This window comes from Falco rusticolus, chromosome 3, assembly GCF_015220075.1.
Source record: "Falco rusticolus isolate bFalRus1 chromosome 3, bFalRus1.pri, whole genome shotgun sequence".
Lineage (NCBI taxonomy): Eukaryota > Metazoa > Chordata > Aves > Falconiformes > Falconidae > Falco > Falco rusticolus.
This window is the reverse complement of record NC_051189.1, coordinates 51903544-51929784: the sequence shown is the minus strand read 5'-3', so window position 1 is coordinate 51929784 and position 26241 is coordinate 51903544. Positions and strand designations below refer to the sequence as shown.

Sequence of the window (26241 nt, the reverse complement as noted above, 5' to 3'; positions counted from 1 at the left end):
TTTGTGGACACAGGGTGCCATTTTATTGGCTTGTGCAGATAGCTCACTGAATTTTTTTATCCTTTAATAAAAACTTCCAGCACAGCTGTGATTTTGCTCTTCCTTGTGAGCCTGTGTCAGCAGCAAGTGCTTGAGTACAGCAGCTTACAAGTAGCTAGAAAGAAAAGAGTTTATGAAAAGCATTGTCAGATCCACCAGCCTTTCAGAAGGTAAACACAGCTGTATAGAAGCGTACCCTACCTGGCAGCTACAGCCCCTCGCAAAGCAAAAGGCCAAAACAATAAGGAGAGAAGCAGCTGCAATGGCAGAGGGAAGATGTGCAGGAACCTGGTTCCCCTTGTGACAGGGACAGGCCCAGAGTGTGCTCAGAGTCACATACTGTGGTCCAGCTAAAAATTGTTAATTTACAGTAACTTAATTGCTCTAAATCATGTCCATAGTCTTTGATGTTTGCTAGAGTACCAATGAAATTCTCATCAGTTTTCTTCCATCACAAATTGCTCAATATTTTTATTCTAAAGAAAACCCATTAAAAACAGTAGAGACGGAGTGGGGGAACTGCTTGTTCATCAAAACTGAGCTAAATGTGAGAGGAAAGGGTCCTGTAAGGAACAGATCAATGAAAAAATGCTCTCTATAGCAAAATAGAACTTCAACGCTCAAGTTAAAAATATACCTGTTGAATAGACTGATTCTGGAGTTTGCGTGGTGTGTTGATGGTTTGTATCTCAGAGTCATCTCTCCCTTTATTCCGATGCTAGCTGCTGGTCCTCAGTGGGAAACCAGCAAAAGGGGTTGCAGCAGCTCTCCATCGGAGACAACTGTGACAGGATTGGGACGATCCAGCACGAGTTCCTGCATGCCCTGGGATTCTGGCATGAGCAGTCACGGTCTGACCGGGATGACTACGTGTCCATCATCTGGGACAGGGTTCAGTCTGGTCAGTCACTCCTCTGCTCTTCCTTTCAGGCTCTGGCATTTGGGGATGTAGTTGCAGAACCTCCCTTCCAGTCACACTTTGGTGGTCACACTATTCTCTTACCCGGACTTATTCTTTCAAAGCCAGCATATCAATACATTAAATAGCAAGTGACATCTATTTGGGACCAAAAGCCTTGTTTGTTGTTGCTGTGGTTATTCCTTGTGCCACAGCAGTTCCCAAAGCCCTAACTAGAGATCTGAGTCCTGTTATGCTACATATTGTACAGCAGAGCAGCGGAAGAGAATAATTTAGTTTGTTTTAAATGAATGGTCTAAAAGCACTGTTACTCTAGGAGCCCTTGACAAAATGAAAGTAATTGAAAAAAAAATCCGACTCTGAAAAACCCAGTGTGGCCAAAGCCAGTAGAAAATCTCCAGAGAAAACACAGTTTGTCCTCTTTCTTCCTGGCCACTACACCCAGTGCAGGCAGCAGAGCATGCAGAGAGGGTGGGCAGAGAGGAGAGACCCGTTTCAGAGTCTGCATCACATGAGTGGTGACTTTAACGATGCAGCTTGTGAACTTGAGTGTTGGTGCATTTGGGTTCCTCAGGACTCTGCTCAGTCTCTGCCTCTTCAGCTTGCTTTTGTCCTCTGTGACTTTCAGGCAGTTCAAAACCAAAGTTGTATACACAGACTTGATGCTTTCCTAACACAGGTATGCACAACAGACTGAAGAAATAGGTAATGATTAAATCTAATGCATTCTTATTTAGTTGTGATCAATAGTCAGGTGCCTATGCAAGTATATATTACAGAAAATGACTTAAGACTCCGTTATTTGATTTCCATTATATTTTGCTGACTCTTTAATGACAAGTTGCACTATTGTTAACTGTCTGAAACTGCTGCAGCTTTTTTACACTGACCAGAATATAGTTACTGTATTTTGACTAATCTGAAACATTTGAAACCTTACCTTCCATTGGATAATTAGTAATGTTTTTTCCTCAGACTCCAGAAAAAAAATCTAAAGTTAAATTCTGGAAGCTTATCTGACAACAACTCTAACTTGTTTATTGTAAGCTAAAATGACCGGTAATTAAATGTCAGAGAATACAGATTAGAAACAGTGAGGCATTACAGTTGCAAATTGCATTAATTTGAGTACTGAAACAGAATCTCTGCTTTTGGATATCAGAAGCCCGTCAAAATTTACAGGTAGTTTCATGGGAAAAAGATTTCTGGTAGCAAAAAACCTTTGCTTCATCCAGCACTAGTGGCTGAAAGAGGAAAGTAAATAACTTTAGGCAAAAATAGAATAGTTTTACAGAGTAAGTACCAGTAAAGACTACCAAAAAAAATACTTGGGGATCTGATGGATTCTCTGTTACTTTAAGTCTTTACATTAAAACTTGGTCTTCTTGGGCAACAAACAATCTTTTCTTTTATTTTTCCCATTTAGGTAAAGAGCATAATTTCAAAAAATATGATGATAAAACATCAGACTCCCTGAATGCTCCCTATGACTATACTTCCGTGATGCACTATAGCCAAAATGCTTTTAGGAATGGAACTGAACCCACCATCATCACTAACATACCAGACTTCATGGATGTTATAGGACAGCGAATGGATTTCAGTGATTATGATATCCAGAAACTGAACCGGCTGTACAATTGCTGTAAGTTTCTCCCATTTCTTTTAATTTTTTTTTGTTTCTGGTATTTGACAGAAATGAGGGTCATGTATACATGCTGGAGTCATACAGGCACAAGTGAAAGAGATGCTAACATATCTGGAGAAGTGAATTGTGTTAAGAACACCAGAAATAATGGTACAGCTAGAAATAACATAGCCCTCCTGCAGAAACACTGCTGCGCAGCAGAGTTTTCTGTGCAATTTTATCTGACCTTTAGTTAAAAACCAGCTTTACTCAGCAGCTGATTTTTGTTCATTCTTTGGGTGGTTGTTTAAAATCTGTGCTTCTGCACAAAGCTTTTTGTTTTTTCCCCTCCATTATTCCACAGCTGTTTCTCAGACACCGTACAGAAATTAATATCTTTGCTGTGACTATCACACCTACTCTGCTTTCACGGAATCTGTAAGACAAAGTGTGTGTTCATGCAGACACGGTACAGATGCTGTTACGAAGAAAATGCAGACTTTTAAAATTTTTATTTTTACTTTCAAGCCAAGTCTCTTACAGAAATGGTCAAAAGAGTTGTTTTCTCATGTGGGATTTATTTTTGCCAGCTGAGTGGAAGTAAGAGGCAGAGAAATATACACAGATCTATTACCAAACTGGAATATAATTCTGTAATTGTGACTGCATCAAATGTGTCCTGGTACTCAAATAAAAGCTTTTACTTCACCGCCTCAGTATCCCAAGTAGCGAGTACCAGTTTACAGTTATATTTTAAGCCTCATTCTACAGGTACCTTAAATAATTATCAAACTGCCCTGTTATTTTTTGAGTATACAGTTCTGATGAAAATATTTCTTTCCATGTAGGTCTGACCTGAGCATACACATGCAGCCTTAGCTTCTAGCACTTGGCACACAGTCAGTTAGGCGTTACAGAAGTGCTTACAGCCAGGGATGTCTTTAACAGTGGATGAAGCCCTTCTTCCTCTCCATTAATCTTATATACTTTCCATCATTCTGGTGCATTACATAAATACTTCATGACATTTTAACTTCTTAACCCAGAGGCACATTCCCCAAATGAAATAAACCCCAAGTCATGTTGAAATTAGCAACAAAACTGCCACCACCTTCGGTGCAGTCGGGATCTGCCCTGCTCCGCAGTCCGTCCCTTTGCTTCGTATTAGTGTGCACAATATTCGCAGGGCGGTAAGTGGTCTTCAGATCAGCCACCATTTGACTAAGTGCTCCCTGTGCTAGGAAAGGATGGGTGCTTTGCAGGTCCAAGCCCTCGCCTACCCAGCTGCTAGGGTAGACTGATGCTTTGTTAGGGGGAAGACTGAGAATGCTAGACATGGTTTGGGTGGCATGCATCCTCTCAGAGGAATCAAAAGATTACTTCTGTTGGTGAACGTGATATACGGAAAAGTTTAAGCTGAAATTCTGCTGAAGGCCTGTGTGGTTAGGAAATTGCATTGAAAATGGGAAACTGGGTTCTTAAATTGAAAAAAACCCAACGAACCCAAAGCATGACAAGTCCTGACTGATACTTTAGTGCTGTTCTGATCTTTTCCTCAGAACTGTCTTTCAGACCATGTGGTAACAGTAGATTGTAGTCTGCTTTCCCCTTCTAGCATATTACCCAACAGAACTGACCATGAGGTTTCCCTCAGCCACTGGGAATTAGGATTCAGCACTCCTCCCCCATGTATTTCCTTCCAAGTCGAGCCTTTCACAACATAGCAAGAAAGTATCTGGTTTTTGGTGCAGATGGAGATGCTTCAAGCGGTGCCCCCGTCCCCTGTTTAAGGAATTAATCTAAAAAATACATTGTAAGCTATTGGGTCTTGCTCTTTTCTCCTTTCTGTTGTCCAGGTCACCACTTCAGGCCATACTTTCTAATTAGGGTAGTTAGGCTACTTCCTTTCTGTTTGGGTAAATACATTTCATATTATGCTTTGTATTTTGATTTCAATGAGTTTATTTCATTTAATGAGTCTCCATTTATGCTTACTTTCTTGCTGACACCCTAGCTCGTTTTTTTTCCCTTTCTCCAGAAGTCAACATAAAACTTACTGTGAAAATCTTTTCTTGGTTTTTACAGCATCATACCAATACTGTGTCTTAAAAGGTATCAGTCACACAAGATTTCTGATAGCCTTGCAGGCTCTAGAGGATTGTTAGCTTTCTATGAGGACAGTATAAAATATCTCAGCAGTACAACTGATTTGGCAGCAGTTCATACTTAAGTGCTTCTCTGAGCTACAGCCTAAGTGAAGCATTTGGCATGCCATTGAGGTTGCTTTTTGTGATGCTCAAGGTCCTTTTTGTGGTGCAATGAACCTTTAAACCTGCCACAATATTTTATACACAGTTTGAAAAGCATTTTATTAACTTAGTTGTTTTCAAATCATGACTGGTATTAGACGGAGGTCAGACATGGTACAATGGGAAACAAAACTAACAGCAGGGGAAAACCTGGGCTGTGTCTTCTCTCACCCATCCAGGGTTTGCTTTGGATGGAGAAAACATTTCATACAGTGTTTTCCCTTTCCTATTCAACTTCATAGTCTTTCTTCACTTAATTTTTCGCTTGTTATATGCAAGACACCTTAGAAATTTGTATGAGATGAGATATAGACTGGTCCCAAATGTACCTTTGCCAAATGTTTTTTTCAATTCAGAGTTTTGAAAACCAAGGTTTTCTTATTGTAGTGAAATACTTTCTGCCCTACTGTATTTCAAAATGAGCTCATATACTACTGAACTTTTATCAAAATCTGTGGATATGTGTGGACTGGCCCAAAGAAAGCAGAGGAAAGAATGGGGAGCCTCAGGACATTTTGACTGTGTGAAGGTTGGGGGATTTGGGTTGGTGTTAGTGTTCCTTTTGTAAATAAAAGATGTGATATGATAATCAGCTGGCACCCTCCTGTGCTTGCTTAGCGCACAGAGTGGTCCTGACACCTTATTAAAGTCAGTGTTAATCGCCAGATGCTTTGAGTTCCTGATCGTTACGCCTATGAATGTTGATGGTATTTTAAGCTGCTGGTTACTTAGTGTTTGCATTTAGTCTTTCTCTGCTCTTGGCTTTGGACATTCACAATTAAAATGTATGTCATGTAATAGATTCACATTTTTTTTTTTTTAAATGTTATAGCCTCCTCCATAAGTTTCATGGACACATGCAGTTTTGAACTTGAAAATATATGTGGCATGATTCAAAGTTCAGATGACAACAGTGATTGGCAGCGTTTGTCTCAGGTTCCTGCTGGGCCAAATACTGATCACACTAATATGGGAGAATGTGAAGGTATGAGAAAAAATTGTTCTTATCTCTCTGGGGAGTATTTTCTGCAGAGGCATGTGAGTTGACTTTGATCTTGGCCTTGTTCTCTGTTTATTTGTTGTCAAATTACAGATTATTTTTTAACTAAGCAACATAAATCTACATACTTTGGGGCATCATGTGATATGTTTGATTTTCTGCTAATTTGAGAAGACTGAATGTCCTTACCTCTTGATCTGTTTTCGAGTCTTAGTGTCACATCCTGATACAAGAACTATATAAAATGTGCTAACCTATGGTACAAGCACACCAGAAAGACTGCTGCTTTTCTGAGTAATTGCTTGGTAGGTCTTTGGAAAGGATTGGGATTTAGGAATTATGTATATTACCAGAGCTCAGGTGAACAATTAATTGAGAATATAGCCAGTTGTTTCTGAACCTGTCAGAGGAAACTTCTTCAGCTCAGGAGCTTAAACCAGTCCTCCAGAGAGAGAGTCAACTGTGAATTACTGGCACTGAGTAAAGAGTAAAAGCCCGTGCTTTTGAGAACAAATTGCTAGAGACAGCCAAATGAGGAAAAAAGTTGCAAGGAGAGCAGTTCTGCCTATGGGGAATGTGAACAGATAATGGTCCTCAGTCTGCAAATTCATACAGGATCTACCTTACCCTGGCTCGGCCATGTCTCTTAGCATTACAACACAGCATTAAGAATACCAGTACACTGGGAAAATTTTATTTTCTCTCTCCTTCCTCTGCCATTCATTTCTCTTGACTTTTGACAGATTCTGGCTACTTCATGCATTTCAACACCAGTGCTGGAGCAGAGGGAAGCACAGCTATCCTGGAGAGCCGAATTCTGTATCCCAAAAGGGGCTTTCAGTGCTTACAATTCTATTTCTATAACAGCGGTCATGAAAGCAACCGGCTGTATGTCTGGGTCAGGGAGTATACTTCAGCCCATCCGAATGGTACTTTGAGACTCATTGAAGAGATAAAAGGTATGGAATAAAATTGCATTTTGGTTTAATCTATGCTCCAGCACCTTTTCAGTGTACTGGGGGAGGGAGGAGAAAATATTGTAGCAAAGTGACTCATGTCCTAGCATTATTCTTTGGCTTCTTCTCTATGTAATTGATTCTCTGCTGGTGAAATTATACTTGGTGGATCCTCAGTCAGCTGTTTTCCTGTAATATAATCGATTACCACGAATTACAAACTCTTGCATTATCAAGATAATTTTCTCACCAAAATAGCTAAAATTCCATGAGCAGTCATTTTAACTGTTCTAGAATTGCTGGTCTCAATAGCAACAGATGAAGTTGCTCATTAAAGTAAATTACAATAAACAAGAAAGTAATAGTAAAGAAATGGAAAGTGAAAGTGCCCTGGAATACCTAACATGCCAGTTTAAAGAAGATAAGTAAGATTTAACTTAATTTAAAACCTTGTTTAAAAAGTACTTAAATGAAATATATGGGCAGCAGATCACGATTTGAGCTGTAGTCTGAAGAAAATTAAGTTCTTGAGGTTTTAGGAGCCTATGACCTACAGAATGAGCAACTGAGGTCAGTCAATGGACAAGAGCTCTTTAAGCTAGAATTGCCAAAGTCACCTTATAATCAGATACTTTCTCAAATATTTAACTATTACTTGGTCTCCATTACAGCTATGACTAGTTCAGTCTTCTGGTTACATAAGGGTCTGAGCAAGTTCTTTTACTAAACAGGTATCAAGTCCACTCTTCTGCCCCTTTTTGTCCCTTTAGGCTCAACTGCTGCTGGTGCCTGTTTTTCTTTTCTGTTTTCCACTCTTTTCTTCAAGCTAATGCTTTCATCATTCCTGTGTACCATCAGGAATCCTTAGTGTAAGTGTCAGGACTGCTGAAGCAGGTGTAGATTTCAGATCAGTCTGAGCCCTCCAGACTCTTTCAAACTCTACTTTGAAGCCAAGATTAATTTCTCCACACTTCAGCATTCTTCATAAATCCTTTTTCATGTATATTAGGTCCCATTTCCCATTCCTGCTTTCTCAAGTCCGTAAGTTCCTTTTAAGTCTCTGATCTCGTAAATATCCCCAAATGGGCACCCTCCTTTGAAAATCTCTCGTAAAATTTTCAGGAATGGTTTAAGATAATGTTTTCCCCCTAGCTGTTTCAGTTCTCTCACCAATGTGGTCGATGAACTGGAGAAACAGTGACACTGCAGCCCTTTCCAGCCATCACCTGGTACCCTGGCTGAGCTGCTCATGGCTTTGCACTGAACCACCATGCTCGAGGGGCTGACGGACAAGCCCTGAACCCTTTCTGCTGGTCTATGGCAGCTGTGGCTGCCTTCAGCTAGGAGCAGGGGAGGCTGTGGGGCTGGGACATTTTACAGCACAGTAGCTGATCTGCTCATTGAACACAAGTCAGAAACCCCAGTCTTGCATATAATCTGTGCAGTTCAAAACCCTTTCATTCATGCAGAAAGCAGTTTAATGGAAAACAGTGGGGTGCTTCTGTTCTTGTTTCTCAGTTTATTTTTTTCCCTCCTAATTATAACGGTAATGAAAAATGGCAAGAAATTAAGACTCATATCTGAGATCCATTGTGTTGTGTTTAGAATCGTTAGGAGAGTGAAGCATGATTTCTGTACCTGGGATTGGCACTGCTTATTCCATAAATGCAGCTGAAAGTCTGGTCTACTGCACAGGTTAACATAAATCAGACAGCAAAGGAAACTGTTTTGTTGCACATGCTATTAACAAAGGATGGCCTACTTTCATCTGCCTTACAAGGCCCCTGTGCAGAGGTCTTTGCATTTGTGTTAGCTGCTTTTGGAGTTAAATGGAATTTTCCAGTGCAGGCACTTTTGGATGCAGCACCAGTCTCACAGTGAGGTTTTATCACATGAAGTAGGTTTTGCAAATGACTGGCTTTAATTTGAACTTAGTACCATTAATCATTTGATGGGTGAACAGTGCTTCTGCATAGGCAAATTTCCAACAAGCCATTTAAACATACAAAAACAACCGTGTGAACCAATCTTGTCATTCTGGGCTCCCAGGTTCCTCTGTGGCACTTTTTTGTTGAGACATGTTGTTATTCAGTAACTTGAATATACCTTGTTATGATTTTTTTTCTTTTTAATAATACAGGTGACAGCCATCTTTGTGCATTTAATTATCACAACATTTGGACTAATTTAATGCACGGTTCTTTAAAAATATAAAAGAAAAACAGCCTTAAAATCCATGAACACTGTTTTCACTCAAATTAAAGAGCTGTTATGCATACTAAATCAGTTGAAAAATTGAATTCAGAAAATATGATCTTGCATTCAAAAAGTAACACCCACCAGAGAAATATTCCATCACATCAGTGCCAGTGGAACAGAGAAATTCTTACATAGTGTTGGCATAGGGTCTGTAGACCTGTCCTGTGTAGTGTTTGACTTTACTTCTTACTCGGAAATCTCTACCCTTATTTTTCAGGTTCACCTGTGAGTTCTTGGCAGCTCCATCATGTCTCTTTGAATATCACATGTAAATTCCGGGTTGTGTTTCAAGGTGTGAGAGGAAGTGGCTTATCAGACGGAGGCCTCTCTGTTGATGACATCAACTTATCAGAAACTCAGTGTCCCCACCACGTCTGGCATATCAGAAATTTCACACATCTCCTCAACACAAGTCCAGCAGGGACAGCAGGAAAAATATACAGCCCACCTTTTTACTCTAGTAAAGGATATGCTTTTCAGGTCAGCTTGTATATAAACGGTACCACCGATAACCCATTTAATTTAGCAATGTACTTGCACTTGATTTCTGGAGCAAATGACGATCAGTTGCAATGGCCCTGTGCATGGCAGCAAGGTACAGTGATTCTGCTTGACCAGCATCCTGATATTCGTCAACGGATGTCAAACCAAAGAAGCATAACAACAGACCCCCTGAAATTATCAGGTTAGTTAAAATCAGATGTGCTATTAAGTACATTTGAAACACAGCCAAAAGAAAAGGAGTCAAATTTTCTCTTTGTGTAAATCAGTGCTGTTTTTTCAGCTTCTGGAGTGTTTCATTTGTTTGCAGCAACAATATAATTGATCCACAAACAAGAAAAAATAAAATATAGAAGTAGGTTAAGTGGGGACCTGGGCTTTCAAAGTTGATTTGCATAAGAAACAGGTGGATGATCCACTCCTAAAATTTCTTTCATATGCTCTGTGAAGATGCATTTATATGTGCTTTAATGGGAATGGAAGTTTTCCAGAAGGCTTGAAAAGAAAAATACTGAATTAACAATAAACACAGTTCATACCAGATAAAAGTGCAACTAGGAAACAAATCCCTGCCCTCATAAATGGTACAGCAAATCTCCAGATGGACAAAGTACTGATTCATATTACATAATCTGTACTCGTTCAAGGTGTGAGAAGATAAGGACCAATGGTCCACAGTAACTTGGAAAGGAGGCAGTTGAACTAAAGATGTAACCCTGAGACATGGTAAAAAGAGATATTAAAGAAAACCCCCATATGCATCATTGGATAGAGATTGGATTTAAGCCATAATAACTTTCTGTGTTGATGTAACAGTTTTGCCAAAAGAAACCACCTCCACCACTGAACGAGCTTCCTGAGCTTTCAGATTGTAATATTAGTGAAGAAAGGAAGGCACAAAAATGTCTACTTGACAGTATTATTTTAAAATTTTTATGATTTATGTTCATTTTTCTATGACACTGTATGTTAAAACAAAGCATGTAAACTAGAAAGACTAAATGTCCTCTCTGTAAATGAAAGATGCACGACACCAGGTTCTCCATGGGTGGTTCACATTTTCCCTGTGCTCTCTGCTGTTATGGCCATAGTGCTTAGCCCTTTTCCTTCCCTGACCCTGTGGACATGCAGTCTGTTTGCACTCTGCTCCTTCTCCCTTCCCTAATTGAATCAGATATTTCTAATAGCTTCAGATTCCCAAGGGAAGCTTTGTAACTCCTACCCTTTCTCTAACCATCAGAGGTAACAGGCAGTTTCTTCTCCCTCTGCCAGATATTTTCATAGACAATCAGGCTCAGCTTTGAGATTTAGAACAGGGTCTTATGGAAGGAACATCAGTCGCCTGTGACCATTCAGGTTGTTCAAGTACCCTTTGCTCTACATCCACATTAACAGATTTTTATTTTTTTTTTGAGAAGCACTGAATTAATTAATTTTACAGTTGATTCATATGCTACTCATCTTCTTGCCCACCACAGTTTAAAAGAACTAAAAAGAGAATACAACAGGTTTTCAACTAGCTCTCCACTAACCTCGTCTCCAGCAGGTTCTTTTCTCAATACCTCAAGCTAAACCAAGCCTTTGAAGATCTCTGTTGTTTTGTGCATCTCATTAGCGTGGAATCTCAGGCAAAAAACCCCCTGCAAATATTGTAGGCAGATTCAGCATTGCTCCTACTCCTTGAGTTTCAGGTAATCTATTGTCTTCTCCATATTCATGATATCCCTGAGCAGTTAAGCAGAAGCAGGCAAAGTAGGACACAGTGTGTCTTGGTTGTTGAGAGGGGCCTCAGTACTACTTTGCAGCAGAGATTATTTGAGAAGGAAAGGACCCTATTTAGAAAGAAATTCACAGTGGTTCCACACTCACATGAAGTTAATTTTTTTCCCCAGCTTCCTCATCAGCTTATTTTTGGGATAGACCAGATAAAGTGGGATCCACAGCATCTTTTCCCAATGGAACTACATTCATGAGGGGTCCAGGAAGTGGAACGAGTTCATTTTTGACTCATCAGAGACTTAGAAGCCGCAACTTTATTAAAGAAGATGGTGTTTATATTCTTATAACAATGGAAGGTATGTAAACATAGCTGATATTCTTTACAATACACTAAACATGGAATGGCACATACTAAGTCACTAGTGCTACAGATATAAATACATGTGATACTTTGCACAAGAGCAGGGAACTACGCATGTATCTGAAGTCAGGTCATATATCTGAATAAATTGTGGATAGGTACATGCATAGTCTAATTCCTTTATCTCATGTGGAGATGTATAACACGATGCTAGTTCTGTGCAAATTATTTTGAATAGAGTACTTAGAATAAAATTGTCTGTTTCTGAAAAAACCCTAGAGGATATTTCCAAAATACATCATGCTTCCTAAAGGTAAAAAAGACTATTTATCTGACTATTCTACCTGTGGACAGGCTTTTTGCTCTTTACTATTAGAACTCACCATTAGAATAAGAGGTAGAATAACATGAAATAAAGATCTTATTTCCTGTGTTTTTATCATGCAGATATATCACATCTACTGTCAACTCAGCCAAGTGCTTCACCCACTTCTGTTATAAACACACCCAGTGCCACCACCACCAAACCTACCTCTAACACCACTGCCACCACCAAGCCCACCACCGCCACGACCACCAAGCCTACCACTATGTCTACCACCACCACAACACCCATCACAACAGCTTCTGTCACCCTGACTGAAAAGCCAGAGGTTCCAGGTTTCTGTCCAGACAACTCTTGTGAAAATGATGGTGTCTGCATTATCGTACATGGAGCACCGGTGTGCAGGTAACTGCCTTCACTCACTCTCAAATGCAGTTTTAGGGTGAATAATGGAAGTTTCTAGTAGAATAAATCTTTATTCCTAATGAAAGGAAAGACAGACTATAGCTGATTTAAGGCAAATATTCCCAATTGCTACTGCGAGACTAAAGCTTATGACCAGTTTGGGCAACAAAGCTCCTAACTTCAGCATTTGACCATTTTGAAGTACTTTGCTTGACTTCCCTGTAAATTGTATTTTAAACGTGTTTATAATTTTCAGTGATGTTATAAAATGGACTGTGCATCTCCTTAGAAGTCCCTGCAGCAACATTTAGAAGAGTTAAATATAAATGCAGTTGAAACAAAAGAGCATTCATATCAGTAGAAAAGATGTTTAATAGTTTGCAGGCAAGAGGCAGCATAGATATTATTTTAGAATTTGTTTCAGAAATATCATGTAGTGCAAATTATAACCATGAATTACTTAAGTGTAGTTGCTTGCTTTTGAAAGCAGCAATGAAAGCTGAGGACTAAAAATGTTGTTTGCCCTGCAAGGAAATGAATATCAACTTTTATTTAATTCTCTGTGGATACATTTGTGTAACCCACCTGACTCATTAGCATTGTCCCAGCTCTCAAACAAGCTCTAAGGCTGAAGATGGTAACCTTATGTGATGCTGTGCCAGGGCAGGTAGATTGGAGGAATGCTGTGAGGCAAACATCTAAATCCTGAGAGTAACAAGGGTCAGGAATACTCATTAAATGTTATATCTCCCCATTTAGAAACATTTTAAAAAACAATTCTTGTGCAACCCATCAGAAGCAGGTCACCAATATGAGTAAATGTCAAGAAGCTGTTCCAAGAAGACAAAAAAATGTTGTGCTGATTGTTATGCTTGATTTCAAAATTATGGAAAGAGAACATTTATTTTCTGACAGCTCTGGACTGTTTGAAGCTCTAGTGGCTATGTGAACTATTTTCCATCCTAGAGAAGTGTGTGACCAGCAGTCAGTTTCCAGTCCAATTTCCTACTGGGAAACGAGGGGGAATGCGATACAGAACTCTGAGCTGGATCACGTGAAGTCCCCCAATAGTCAGTGTCTTTGCAGCACACTGCCAACAGACTAATTTTGAGGGTTGAGGGTAGTTCTGAATAAATGGCTTAGGAGCTAGAAAAACGATACATAAGGAACAACCAGGGTGAGAAATGTAGGGGCAGGTGTGCACTCAGCAGTACTGCACAGCTGGTTTTTTTTTTTCAGTTGGATCATTGGGACCCTCATGTGCTCCCCATAAAATGTTTCGCAGCTGGTTGTGATGCTGGATAAGGTGAAGGAATCGAGGCCTGGAGGTTGTTTTTAGTTGTAAAACCAGACAACTGCTAGGATGTCAATTTCTTTTCTTACCTTCTTCTTGGGGGAGGGCAGAGCCAGCTCATACAAGTTCTTTACATTTGAAAATAAGCCCCTTCTGGCAAGGAGGAGGTCTGATCAGAACATACCACATCTACCAGTGGAGAAGCACCAAGCAGGGAAAGGAGAATGTGGTGGGAACACGTTCAGCTAGCTCAGTTCTTGAACTGAGGAGTTCCTGCATCAAAGTTTTGGTTCAGCTGCTATCTGGTCAGAGATGCCTTGAGAGTCCAGCTTGTGTGTGGTCTCCATCTCATTTATCTCACAGATTTGAATTGATGCATAAGGTGAGCTGAGAAATAAAAAAAAAACACCAAAGGAAATGTGAGGAAACAGGAGGATGAAGTTTTCTGGAGGGTGGTAAATGTGGCTTGATTGGATAAAAATAGCAGTTAAAAGCTTCTGGACCAGTTGCCACAGGAGCTGATTCAACTCCTTCCTATAAAGTCTTTTCTAGATTGACTGAGGGAAGAAGGTAGAAGGGCTTTGTGTAAAAGCTGAGCATGACAAAAGGCAGAACTGCATTAGGGTATGAGGCTAATTAGTTATAGCACAAGCAAATATTACATGGCACTGGTCCTATTGACTGCTATCAGTTTCGTGGAGCAGCAAGTGAGTTTTTTATCAACAGAAGTGCTATAAACTTCAAGGAAAAGGAAGCAGATAAGTGAACTGAGTGATCCAGAGGGCCTCTCTATTGGTAGCGAAAGATGACCATTCTGTAGCAGCAGCAGCATTCTATAGATCAGCTGCAGCCAAGCGTTAAGCAGTCAAAAGTATCAGGACGGTGCTTGGGTTTCCTGCATAGACTCTCTCTGAAGATGTGACCTGTAAAAGAGTGGGAAGCTGAAAGAAGCACTCCAGATGTGTAAGGACAGTGAGCCACTCAAGACAACTTTAAAATAGAAGTCCATTTTAAGATAACTTCATTGTGCTTTGGGTTATATATAGAAACAGTGCATCAGAGATGCTGTTTTTCTTAAGTAGATGTTTTCATGCCTTTAATCTTTAGGGGATAGCACACATTTGTTCTTTTACTTTCTAGATGTCCAGCAGGTGACAACTGGTGGTACATGGGAGAAAAGTGCGAAAGGAAAGGCTCAACTGAAGAAAATACTATAATAGCTGTTTCTTCAACCATAACTGTATTTGTTGTAATGCTTATTGTCACTATCACAACTGCAGTGTGCCTTAAAAAGAAATACAGCCAAGGAAAGGAAACTGGGGAGAGCCTGACTTTAGAAGAAGTAAGTATTTTGCCTCTTTCAACATACATATATATACACATATATATAAAACACACACACATATTTATCTATATTTACTAAAAAGTAAACAATCAAATTTAGTAAGAAGTAAATTGGAAGATGTTACATTTTTGAAGTCTGAAGACACCAGCTTAGGAATTAAAGAGCTCCATTAAGTGCTACTAATTTATCAAAGACCAAAAAATCAATACATTCAAAATCTCTTCTCCACCACCCCCGCAACTCTTACTGCCCTGATGGCAGTCTACATTGAGTGGGAGAGTGTAAACAAAGGAGCTAATTTTCAGTTTGTTAACTAAACTGTGTTTTCCACTTAGTGGACTTGTATTTCATCTATTTTACTGCATTTTCTACTGAAGATCTCTCCTTAAAACAACTGAATATGGTGCTAAAACCCCCAACCCAAAATGCTGAAACAAAAAGCAAATCTAAAAATTAGTTTCCCTATGCAATGGCCATTTTTTATGCAAGGAACAAAGTAGCCATGGAAATCATGGCTTAGGGAGAGGTAAAAGAAGACAGCAGATTAAAACTATCTGAACGGCTGGATCAGAAAGCCCATGTAGTGAATAGCACTGGCATTTGGGCAGGTTTTGGTAGAAAATTTCATAAAGTCTGAGGCACATGGACTCTTAGTTTAAATAGAGACTTAAACTTGGAAATGGCAACAGTGATGTAGCTTAGAGGGACTCACAAGGCACAGGAGAAGTTTTTTAAGCAAATAGAATAGGAATGGCTTTCCAGACAGCAGAGTTCCATTTTTAATTTTGTACTAATATTCTTTGTGTGATATCCTGTTGAGGTGCAGTACTTCTGTGCAATACCAAATACTTGACACTGTTACTTTATGGCCCTCCAATATATAATTTTGGTTTCTTTGCAAGTAACACTCTTACATTATACACATTTTTCCCTTCCCTACACACTTATAAGATGTGGGTTTGTTTATTTGTTTGTTTTTTCTCCCTGCATTTAGAATAAAACATCCTTTTGAAGGTAATGCAAACAAGCATCAAAGTCACAAGATGAACGTCACTGGAAAACCACAACTGCGTCATCGTTCTTTCTATTACTTTTATCTCAACCACCATGATAAAGGTTTGTAAAGTCTGGAAAATAATTCATCATCTGGATAAAATACTATGCTAAAGTCAGCGAAGTGTCTGACAGTGCTGTGTATCTCCATGCAACGGAGAAAAATGGAAATATGTTGTGTGACATGCCTGCCCAGTCCTTCAAGTCTACCTGAATATGAAGAAAACATGTAAAACTGCATCCTGAGTTTCAATCAACACAGTAAAGTCTAGGTTTGCTACCTTATCATGATACAGACATCTTTAATAAAAGGGAGCTGGACCCTGTAATCATGGGTTACCCAGCTGTTCTGAGTCCTGCAACAGCTGTCAGTCAGTAATGTCAGGGTACATGCAGTGTGGGAGTGTCTGGTTCATTAAGTTATTTAGTTGTGATCTATTCACTATAAAAGAAATAACAACTAATGAGGAAAGTGATAAATTAACCACACAGACACACAAACATTAATGAGGAAGTCACAATAGAGACGATAATGAGGACCCAGAATGCTTCAGCTGCTGATTGATGGTCCATTAAAGGAACTACTCAGGCAGAGCCTTCAAGAATGTCAACCTGAATTTTTAACTGATAGGAAGGGGGAAACATGATTAACGTGAGTATTATGGGAAAATTGAGGCTCCTTGGGATATGAGCTATCAGAAGAGGTTTGTGGACTTAAGTAAAAATGACGATGGGATGTTTAGGGGAAGGGCCCAAGGATCCAAAGAAAAGGGAAGGATCACAGTGACTCAGAGAGGAACTCATGTGGGAAAAGGGTGCCAGCAACTGGAGAGACAGACCTGTAAAAGAGATCTGTGTGCCAACAACCAGAGGAGACCACAGGTCTTAGGACTTGTGGGCCTGGGTACTAGCCCATGGAGGGACTAGCATGCAAGAGTGTGTGTGCCAGTAACTGGTGAAACTGTGAGCTGAGGGACTGGGGTGCATGTGCGTTGTATGTGTGTTGAAGGTCCAAGTGCGAGCAACTGGAGGAGAGGCCAAGGGCACCAGGGCTGTAGGTTTGGGTGGCAGCAGCTGGGAGCGATCAGGTTGTATGGGGATGTGTAAGAGGTCTAAGTGCTGGCAGCTGGGAAGACCTGGGTGTATACATATTTCTTCAGTGATTTTATTTCTCTGTGCGTGTATGTATAATTCACTAGCAAACCTCAAGATGGACTAGCTGATGAGTTGGAAGAAACATTTCCACATCTGGAGGACACGGTCTGAGCCAGTGGCTGGGGTAAGGGAGCTCAGGATCCAGGCATGGATATTAGGTAAACTGAGAGTTCATGCTAATATTCAAGGGATCTGTGATTGTGGGAATGCTTATGCAATGAGTCTGTGAGCGTGTGCATCTGTTTCACTAGCAAGCATCACAGTGCTCTATCTGGCAAGTAGGAGGTGACTTGCATACCAGTTAAAGGACCCCAGGTCCAGCCGTGGACATGAAACGCATTTAGAGGCCATGCTAACATTCAAGGGGACTGTGAATGTGGCTGAGTTTATGATGAGGACACATGTTTTCACCAGAGAACCTCCCTTCTGATCAGCTGGAGGGGAGGAAGAGGACAGGGCTGTCTGCACTTGTGTGTGTTTGGGTAGTGTTATAGGTGGGTGGTGCTACCCGCACAGCTCTGTGTGTGCAGCAGCCTGTGCACTAGGGACCTCTGTGTGCCTGTGTGCGTGTCTCTTGGATACACACTAAACCTTGCTACAGGCCAGACCTGCAAACAGGTTTCATGCTGCACCCTTGGGACTGGGATGTACAGATCACCTGGGACCGTTCCTGGCTGGGCATGTTGGCTGGGGAGGAAGGATCCCAGGGGTGCTAGATTTGGTGGCTCTCTTAACGCCCTTGACAAGCTGGGCTACAATTCAGTGGGATTTGGAGAAGAGAGTAGTGCATGGAAATAAAAGGGCCAGAGGAAGCAATGTATACTTCCCTGAGGGTACTTTGCAGAGAGGGATGGCAGTCACCATGGGCACAGATCATCACATTTTCAGTGTTTTGGAAGGGAGCTGCAAGAGGCAGGAATGCCAGTAACAGAAATGTCAGGTCACGCCAGATGGTTTGTTGACTGGTATGTTAATATGTTCACGTTTAAAGGTCAGCAGCTACTTTGATTCCCTGGAATGGATGTTGATGATCTTAACATTTGCCATGCAATTTGTTCTAACTCTGGGCCAGAGCAGTTCAAATGTATGGAAATTTGATGAGGGAACTAGCCTTCCTCTGAACACTACTGCATGGGACAAAGCAACAAATGTGTATGCTTCTGTACCAACATTACATATCTACTCCTCCTCTGATTTATATTCTCTGAAGTGTAGTTATATTTAAAGCATTCATAGCTGGTTTTATTAGCTTTTGTTGGAACCCAAAGATTCATGGAAACAGCCAGCCAAAATTAACAAAGATTTGTCAGAGCTAACAAACATCCTGGATAGGAAGATACCCTACTATAGCTGTCTTAAAATAACTTCCCTATTTTGACATGTCTTCATCAGCAGTTTTCATGCAAATAATTGAAGGCGCATTTGGAGGATTAAGATATGCACATAGATTTACATGGAGTTAAGAAGACACAAATGAGACTGTTCATAAATTCGACTCTGGCTAAAATACGTAACATTATAAACAGTAGGCATTTCATAATTTCAAATGTGAACTACCAGATTTATGACTGCAGAGATTGTTTATATTTTTTGAAATCCAGATTACATGAAATGGCATAAATACCCGTGCTTTCATCAGAAGACAGCTTAATACACCGAGCAATTTATTACAATATATTGTGCAAAATACAAATTCCATAAGGTATATCGTGAAACGGTAAAATTCCATGGGGAAAACCTTTAAGCTTCTACTTACTAATTTCAAACATGAATCAGTGAAGAGTACAACTTAAAACTGAATCTCCTGGTCAGCGAGCATGAACAACTCACTTTTCAGTGGTGAGCAGATTCCATAGTGCCAAAAGAGACTGAGGTTTTATTAATGTCATTAACCGACCTAAAAATACTCAAGAGAAAAATACATTGTTTTCAATGTGCAATGCAGAAAAAATTACTTGGGAAGTCCAGCATCAGATTCAATATTGCCCTTTATTGTCTATCACAGAAGTTACATGACTAGCTCAAGTTCCTGAAAAAATACATTTTTCTTAAAAAGCTGTAGCACAACTGACTTACAGTGATGTTATTTTTCTGTGAAGAAAGGAGGTGAGAGATTAAAAGTACACATGTGGTTTAGGAAATGAAGCATTTCAACTGGACTGCTGTTCTTTATGACTAGATGCTTTACTTGGATTTGTAATTTAACTGGTTAGAGTTGCAATGCCTCAGTAATGGTCATCTCTTGTGAAAACAGTAATGAAAATTCACCAGCCCAGGTCCTACGGTTTTCCTCTGGAGCTGACTTCCCTGCTTTACAAAGACTTTTCCTACATGGTTATTAGGACTGCATCTATTATTTTTAATGAAATAGCTTAATTTTGGAGACATACATTTGACACATTTACAGATTTCATCACAGATCAGACACTGCATTGGTCAGTCAAAGAGCCATACGTGGGGTTGAAGCCTGGGTGTTTACTTTCCTAAAGCAGATTTATTCACAGAAAGGTTTACTAAAAATCTTTAATGTAAATGTCTCTGTGTGAAATAACTGAGATATTAATATTACAGTAAAAGCCACCAGCATTAAATCTGCACCAAGTTCCACTTTTCTTTCCCTTCCTTCTCACACTGTGGTGATTCAGCTTAAAATTTGCAACAAGGATTTGCTTTGCCTGCACCCCTGGTCAGGCGCATTCCACTCTCTTCAGATCAGGACTAGTGTAAAAAGCCTATTATTTGGTTCCTACAATGTGCAGAACAAGGGCTTGAGCTGTGGATGTTGACTTCTCAGGTCGACTGCCCTGCTCCTGTTCCCCATTCAAAGGGTTTCTGCTGGTACCTGGTGACCTCCCCCCCCCTAGCAAAGACCCAGGTTTAAGTGAACGTTGTCTTTTCTGCTCCTCCCTTTCTGGGCTTTGGACTAGCTGTACAGCTGGACCCAGCAGAGTATGTGCACATTGTATTTAGAGCTGTGTGCATGACTCATTCCCCACTGCTGAGTCTATCAGGAGTCACAGCATGAGCTTAAAAATAAAATAAAATAACCCCAATATTCAAGTTAGTGGCTCAGGTTTGGAGTAAAAAAAAAAAAAAAAAAAGAAAAGGTAGGCTGTTTTTCTAGCTACTTAGCAGTCTTTCTTCAGGAATCTCAGCATTGCAGAAAATCTTTTAGGCATGCTACCTAATATCTATGCTAAACAGTATACACAGCTTCATATTCCTGATATAGGCAAACTAGACCAATTTCATTGCTATTTGCATCACACGGATCAGCTCACTCGGTCTAGCTTTTGCACAAGTAGCAAATAACTGAATCATAATGTTTAATAGTCTGGCTGGCACTGCATTGTCTAAATGCAAAAAAAAGGGACTGATCCTAGACACTAGCTCTCTTTCTGCAGCTAAGCATGTCAGGTGTCTTGTACCACTCACACTGGGCAGACACAGTTCCAGGGTGCAGGGCAGGAGGCATGAGCTGTCATTTTTTTCAGGCACAGATCAGAATAAAGTGGTATTTCTCCATATTTTTTTTTTTTGTCACAGCTCTCATTTTCCACTGTTATTCGAGCTCAGGGGCTTTTGCTAAGACACAGATGCCACATGTCAGTTAACGTACCTTTGATTCTCTTAAATAGTTTCTTAATTCTTCTGTCTACTTGGACTGCATTTTCAAGCTATCATCTTCAGTGCCAGTAGTACAGATAGTCATGTCTCAAAAGAAGAAGATAACCACCAAATAAGCTTCTTTTTCTGAAAATTCAGTTGCTGTTTCTCAAATGTAGAGTTGTTGCTTAGAGACTTTTGTAGTATTTGATGCAGTAATGGCAAAATATCTGTACTTTGCTCTGTGTTATGAAGCTATTAAATTAAATAGATGGTGATCTCATTTTCCCACATCTTTCAACTACATACATCATAATTTATTACAAAAGACAGCTCTAACATCAAGTTTTAATGATTTGTTTTGTGCAAGAAGATTATGAATTTTTTGCAGCAGACAGATTCTCTGTAGCTGTTCTCCCTGTCCTCTCCTCTTTCTGAGCATCAACAGAACAAACGGGGAAAAAAACCCCAACGACCATATCAATTTAGATAGATCACTCCTCCTTCCTCCTACTTCCAAATTAATAATTTTCTAGAGTGCAAATGTATCAGTCTCCTTTATGTTAAGTTTCTTCAAAAACTATCACCAATGTCACCTTTTCCTGTTTTTTTAATGGAATTTTTTTTTCTCTCCCCACCCACCCATCCCCAGTCAAAGTTTATTACCTACACCATGTACGCTATAACTGGTGTCATAAAGGTTGCAGACAGGTTTACATTCCAGTTTTCATTTTAATTTGCTCACGAGTTCCTAAACTCCTTCCACTTGAGATGAAACTGTCCATTCTTGATGTCTGCCTTTGACTTCACCTACTGTAAAAATAAAATAGCATCAAGGAAGCTTCACTTGAATGTCTGGAACTTAAAAGAACAAAATCAAACCTCATTGTTTCCCAAGGCTGCAATGCTTAATCCTACAATACATAAACATGATTGCTCTTCCAGTGCAATACTCATGGGAAAAAAAGATTGTGTGCTCTTTATCAGATTTGAACCTTACCTCTAAACAATTTGATGGAACATTTTGATTAACTTAATGGTAGCACTTCTGCTTAGCAGTTATTAATGGGTAACTAGACCCAGCCATCTTGTTCTGCTAGAGCTCTGCATATGTGCATTTGCCCTTGATTATTATTTTTTTAACACCATCTGCATCCACGCAGTCTATGCTACAAAAAGCCAGTCAAATCTTGTCAGTAGCCTGTCTGCCTCTTCATCTGTGATTGCTTTTTTTCTTCATGCTCCTCATCGTGTTGTGGACACTTGGGTTTGGAAGCAGCTTTCACTCAGGTAAATGATGTTTGCCTGCTCAGAACAGAGCATTGGAAATTACATAAAATAGCATTGCAACTTCAGTTTAGTTTATTAAGTAACTAGTAAACTTAATAAAATACTAGCTTATTAAGTTGTTTAATAAACTTTGCTTATTAACTCTGGTAGGAGTCTCTGTTGCTCCTTAGAAGAGTCAGGTTTCATTCTGGGTGCTACTTTCATGCCTTTGTCACCAGAAAAGATTTGTCAGGGTGAGCTAAAGGTAAGCAGAGAAACAGAAAATGAAAGTATCTATCATCTCAGCCGATTAAGGAACAACCTCTGCAGCCACTCAGGACAACTGCAGGTTTGCCTTGGCCAAAAGAATAATGATCGTGCTTAAGCCTTAGTGTGTGTGATTGGGAGGAATGGAAAAAGAAAAGCCACTGGGGTAAGAAAATATGAATTTCCTTAAGGGGAAAAAAGCTCTAAGGGAAAAAAAAGAAAATTAAATTGAGATAGTGAATACCTACTATGGGCCACTGCACATAGTCTGCAGACCTTATCTCCGAAGCATAGATGCACCTTTGCAACATGAAGCCTGAACTATTCCTCCTGCCTAGCAGCCCACCTGTTTGCTTTGCTTTTCATAGGTTCCCAGCTCACAGTAAGATCAATCACTGCTACCTGTGTCCTTTTCAAACCTATTTCCATTACCTTTCTGTTAGCTAGCTCCTTTAGCATGTCTGTCACTTACAAGTATCATGAGACCTCCAGCTGCCCCTGCCACAGCACTGCAGAGCCTCCTTGGGCAGCTCTCTCCCTCAGGGACGTGTGGGAAACTGGCTGCCGGGGTGATGCAGGGGCTACGCTGGCACAAGTGTCACACAAAACATACTTCATCACTGGAAGCTGGAAAATTGAAGAAAAACTCAGAAGCATAACCCCTTCCATGGCCTCTGCTGAGGACAAAGCCAGTGGTGCTAGGTGCCTTGTGGTGCCTGCTCTGCTGTCCCTATGGAGAGCTCATCCCTGTGTAGGCTGCTGCCAGGGGCAATAAATAAGAGCGGTTCTTGCCTTGGACGATTTGTTGGAGGAACTGGTGGAGACCAACGCTCTATTTCACTCAGCCACTGAAGACCAGATATAAACTTTTGTCCTTCTCCCTTAGGTGGGAAGCCCCATCCCACACCCAATTACCTTGCCAGGAAAAGCGGGGCTGCCCCTGTCCCGGTGCTCTGCCCCATGCTGGCTTTCCTGGCTGGGTCCCCACACAGTCACACGGTGGGAGTGCATAGCAACTTGGTTGACATCAAACATCCCCACTGACTACACCCCAGTCCACGAAAGACCTGCAGAGCACTGGCTGGCAACCACCTCCCCCCCCAAGAATGAATCTTGAGCTCTGGAACAAATTTGAATTTCTGAGAAATACAAATAGGCACAAATACATCCATTTTGAATGCAGTCTCAGCAACCTCAAAGGTCTTTCTGAAATTAAACGTGGGGAAAGGAGGAATAGAAGTTTATTTACCCTTTCTTCCCTAGAGGTTATTTACCCCTTTCCTCCCTGGAGTTCAAATGAGCAAGCCACACTGCCTTTTGTGCTAGCCAAGCCATAGAAATGCTTTCATTTATGCCACAATTAGGCCTGAGTGCCTAGATTAGGTGGTGCCACTTGCTTTCCTCATAGCAAGTTATCTTGGCTTCCACTTGCTTTGATTTATACCCATATTTCACAAACCACTTTGCAGGCGTGTCAGCTTACTTTCGTATTGGCTGTGGTTGAGCTTACTTGAACATTTACTTTCTCACTTGTTTCCCACAGCATCTCAATGATCTGGTGGACCAGGACTAGGTGGGCTAAAAAATATTATTTTTTTTTCATTCCACAAATACAAAACACATCTCCATTTGGTATTAGATGGCATCAAGACCATTTCAAGGCTCTGTTACCAAAAAACCCCACGGGCTGGAGTGCAGGAGCTCAGGTACACGGGTGCTTGCTGCTGCACACACGGGTGCAAAGCGTGCAGCCAGGCGCACAGGACTCGTTGCACAACAGGAAGGTTTTAGAGCTCAAAAGATGGAAAGTTCGGTATCTTTGGAAATGCAAGGCTGAGCATCAGTTTCTTAATCAGCAGTTACAGCTGCTGTCAACTGCCTTCCTGGCACCCCCCTGCTGGTGGTGGAAGTTGTTTAGGGAATATTTTGCAATACGAAGTTCACCTCTTAAAGGAGAAAGCAGAGCATTTTTTCCATTTTTCAGCTGTAGGGCCAAAGCCTTTTGCACACTGGTTTTAGAGTACTGTAAAATATCAAACAGCCTAATAAACAGTAGAGAAGTCCTGACCTTTCTTTACTACTATTTTATTCAGCACATATGTGAATGATTAATTTGTGCCAAATAACTTGTACGCTATCTGTGAGTGCATGACTTCCCTTAGTTTATTAAACAGGAGTGCAGTAAATACCCCTCCTTCTCCACCACTTTTGGCTTTTGTCACAAATGCGCTAAAAGTATTTGAAATTTAAGTAGCTGCTGGTGAAGTCAGAATATTTTTTGCACATCCCTCACAAGATTCACTGTGTAAGACGTAGCCGTGCACTCCTAAGCGTTTGGATCATCTCAGATGGAGCCACATATAAGCAGGATTACCCTTGCTAAAGGTCTTTGTCCCAGCTGCGGCAGGGCTTATTTGTCATTAAACTTCAGAATTCGTTATGTTTACACAGCAACCCCATGCAAATACACAGGCGTGCAGTACAAAACTTTTATGGAAGTGGGAAAGTTGTGGGTCCCAGCAGCCAGAGCCCTGACTCCTCTCCATGGATGTGCAAAAGAAATGAGGGCAGGAGGAGCATCATGGTCACCTCCTTCAGATCCAGGGACTGCAGGATGCAGGCCTTGACCTCCGAGCTGGGCATTAGGGATAGTCATTAAATATTTGCTGATAATGTGAGGGGCAGGTTGCTCCAGTGCACTGGAATCTTGATACTTTCAAGCTCTGACAGGAATGAACTTGAATGAGATAAGTGTTCTTGCGCTTACAAAGTATTTTTACAATTATCTGCCCAAATATTCCTGGGAAATGGGAAATCAGTTCCCTCCATTTATTGGAAAGACAGTTATATCAGGAGGCTTAAGTAAGAGCACAGAGTAAACTGCTGTCAAATCAGATTGAGAAAAGACAACCCACCAGTACCTGTTTGCTGGTCTGATGTTTTGGTGCCCCGATGACGGTGCTGTTCAGTCCAGCAGTCACAAGCAGGAGCATGGCACTTGGTGAGAGCAAACCCAGGACCTCTCGCAGCGCTGCTCCAGCACAGCCACAATCGTTGCTAAGACACTTCTTCCCCCTTGGTCCCCAAACCCACACAGCTGTCAGCTTTGTCACTGTTGGCAGATAGACCTCAATAACTAAATGAAAATGGTGGGAGCAGGAGAGCCAGGGGTCCCTGCTGATGGGTCAGGGGATGCCAACCCTGATGCTGCTAACTGCAGGGGAGCCTGGGGCTGTGGTCTCAAAACCCACAGTTTGCCAGGCAGCTGAACAGCAGTTACAGCCAGGTTTTATAACCTACTTCTTGATCTTTATAATAAGTATTTTTTTCTCAGTATTTTCTAAGCTACTTCCCTGTAAAAGGAGGAGGATGTCTCTGACAGTGTTGCAAGTATGTTATGAGTATGTTGAGATGGATATTGAGAAGGTCAAAGTTTTTCCTCTTTTCAAGTAACGAAGATTAAAATTTCCAAAGTTTAAAACATTCACCTAAACCTTGTAAGTACCTTGACACATCATTGCTACATTTTTTTCTTAAGCTTGCAGCCTTTTATTTCACATGTTATTCAGAAACATAGTTTCCATATAAATGTAATAAGGAGTAATGTCCAGCTTCAGATTAATGGGAGAAAATTACAAGCAAATCAGATCAACACCTTTGGTCATTCCAGGTACAGGAGCCTGCCATGCTCCACCAGCATCTCCAAAAGCACAGGTTCACGCAACTGAAAGAAGGCAAAGCATTACAGAGACATGTGCTCAGGCCTTAAATTTCATAGGCTCTGGTAAGAAATCCTCTGCATTATAGAATTTTAGTTTGTTTTTTCCAGCAT

The 26241-nt window shown here is 40.6% G+C and overlaps 1 protein-coding gene across 1 annotated transcript in view; it reads left to right on the top strand.

The window, feature by feature from the left end:
* MEP1B (meprin A subunit beta) overlaps positions 1-19862 on the top strand; it is a 30859-nt gene extending 10997 nt beyond the window's left edge. Inside the window, exons 7-15 of the mRNA XM_037382287.1 lie at positions 762-940; positions 2385-2603; positions 5727-5879; positions 6638-6853; positions 9327-9794; positions 11503-11685; positions 12138-12420; positions 14855-15056; positions 16054-19862. Of these exons, the coding sequence (XP_037238184.1) occupies positions 762-940; positions 2385-2603; positions 5727-5879; positions 6638-6853; positions 9327-9794; positions 11503-11685; positions 12138-12420; positions 14855-15056; positions 16054-16071 (1921 nt within the window). The 3' untranslated portion in view covers positions 16072-19862. The remainder of the gene's footprint in view (positions 1-761; positions 941-2384; positions 2604-5726; positions 5880-6637; positions 6854-9326; positions 9795-11502; positions 11686-12137; positions 12421-14854; positions 15057-16053) is intronic.
* Positions 19863-26241: the final 6379 nt, after the last annotated feature.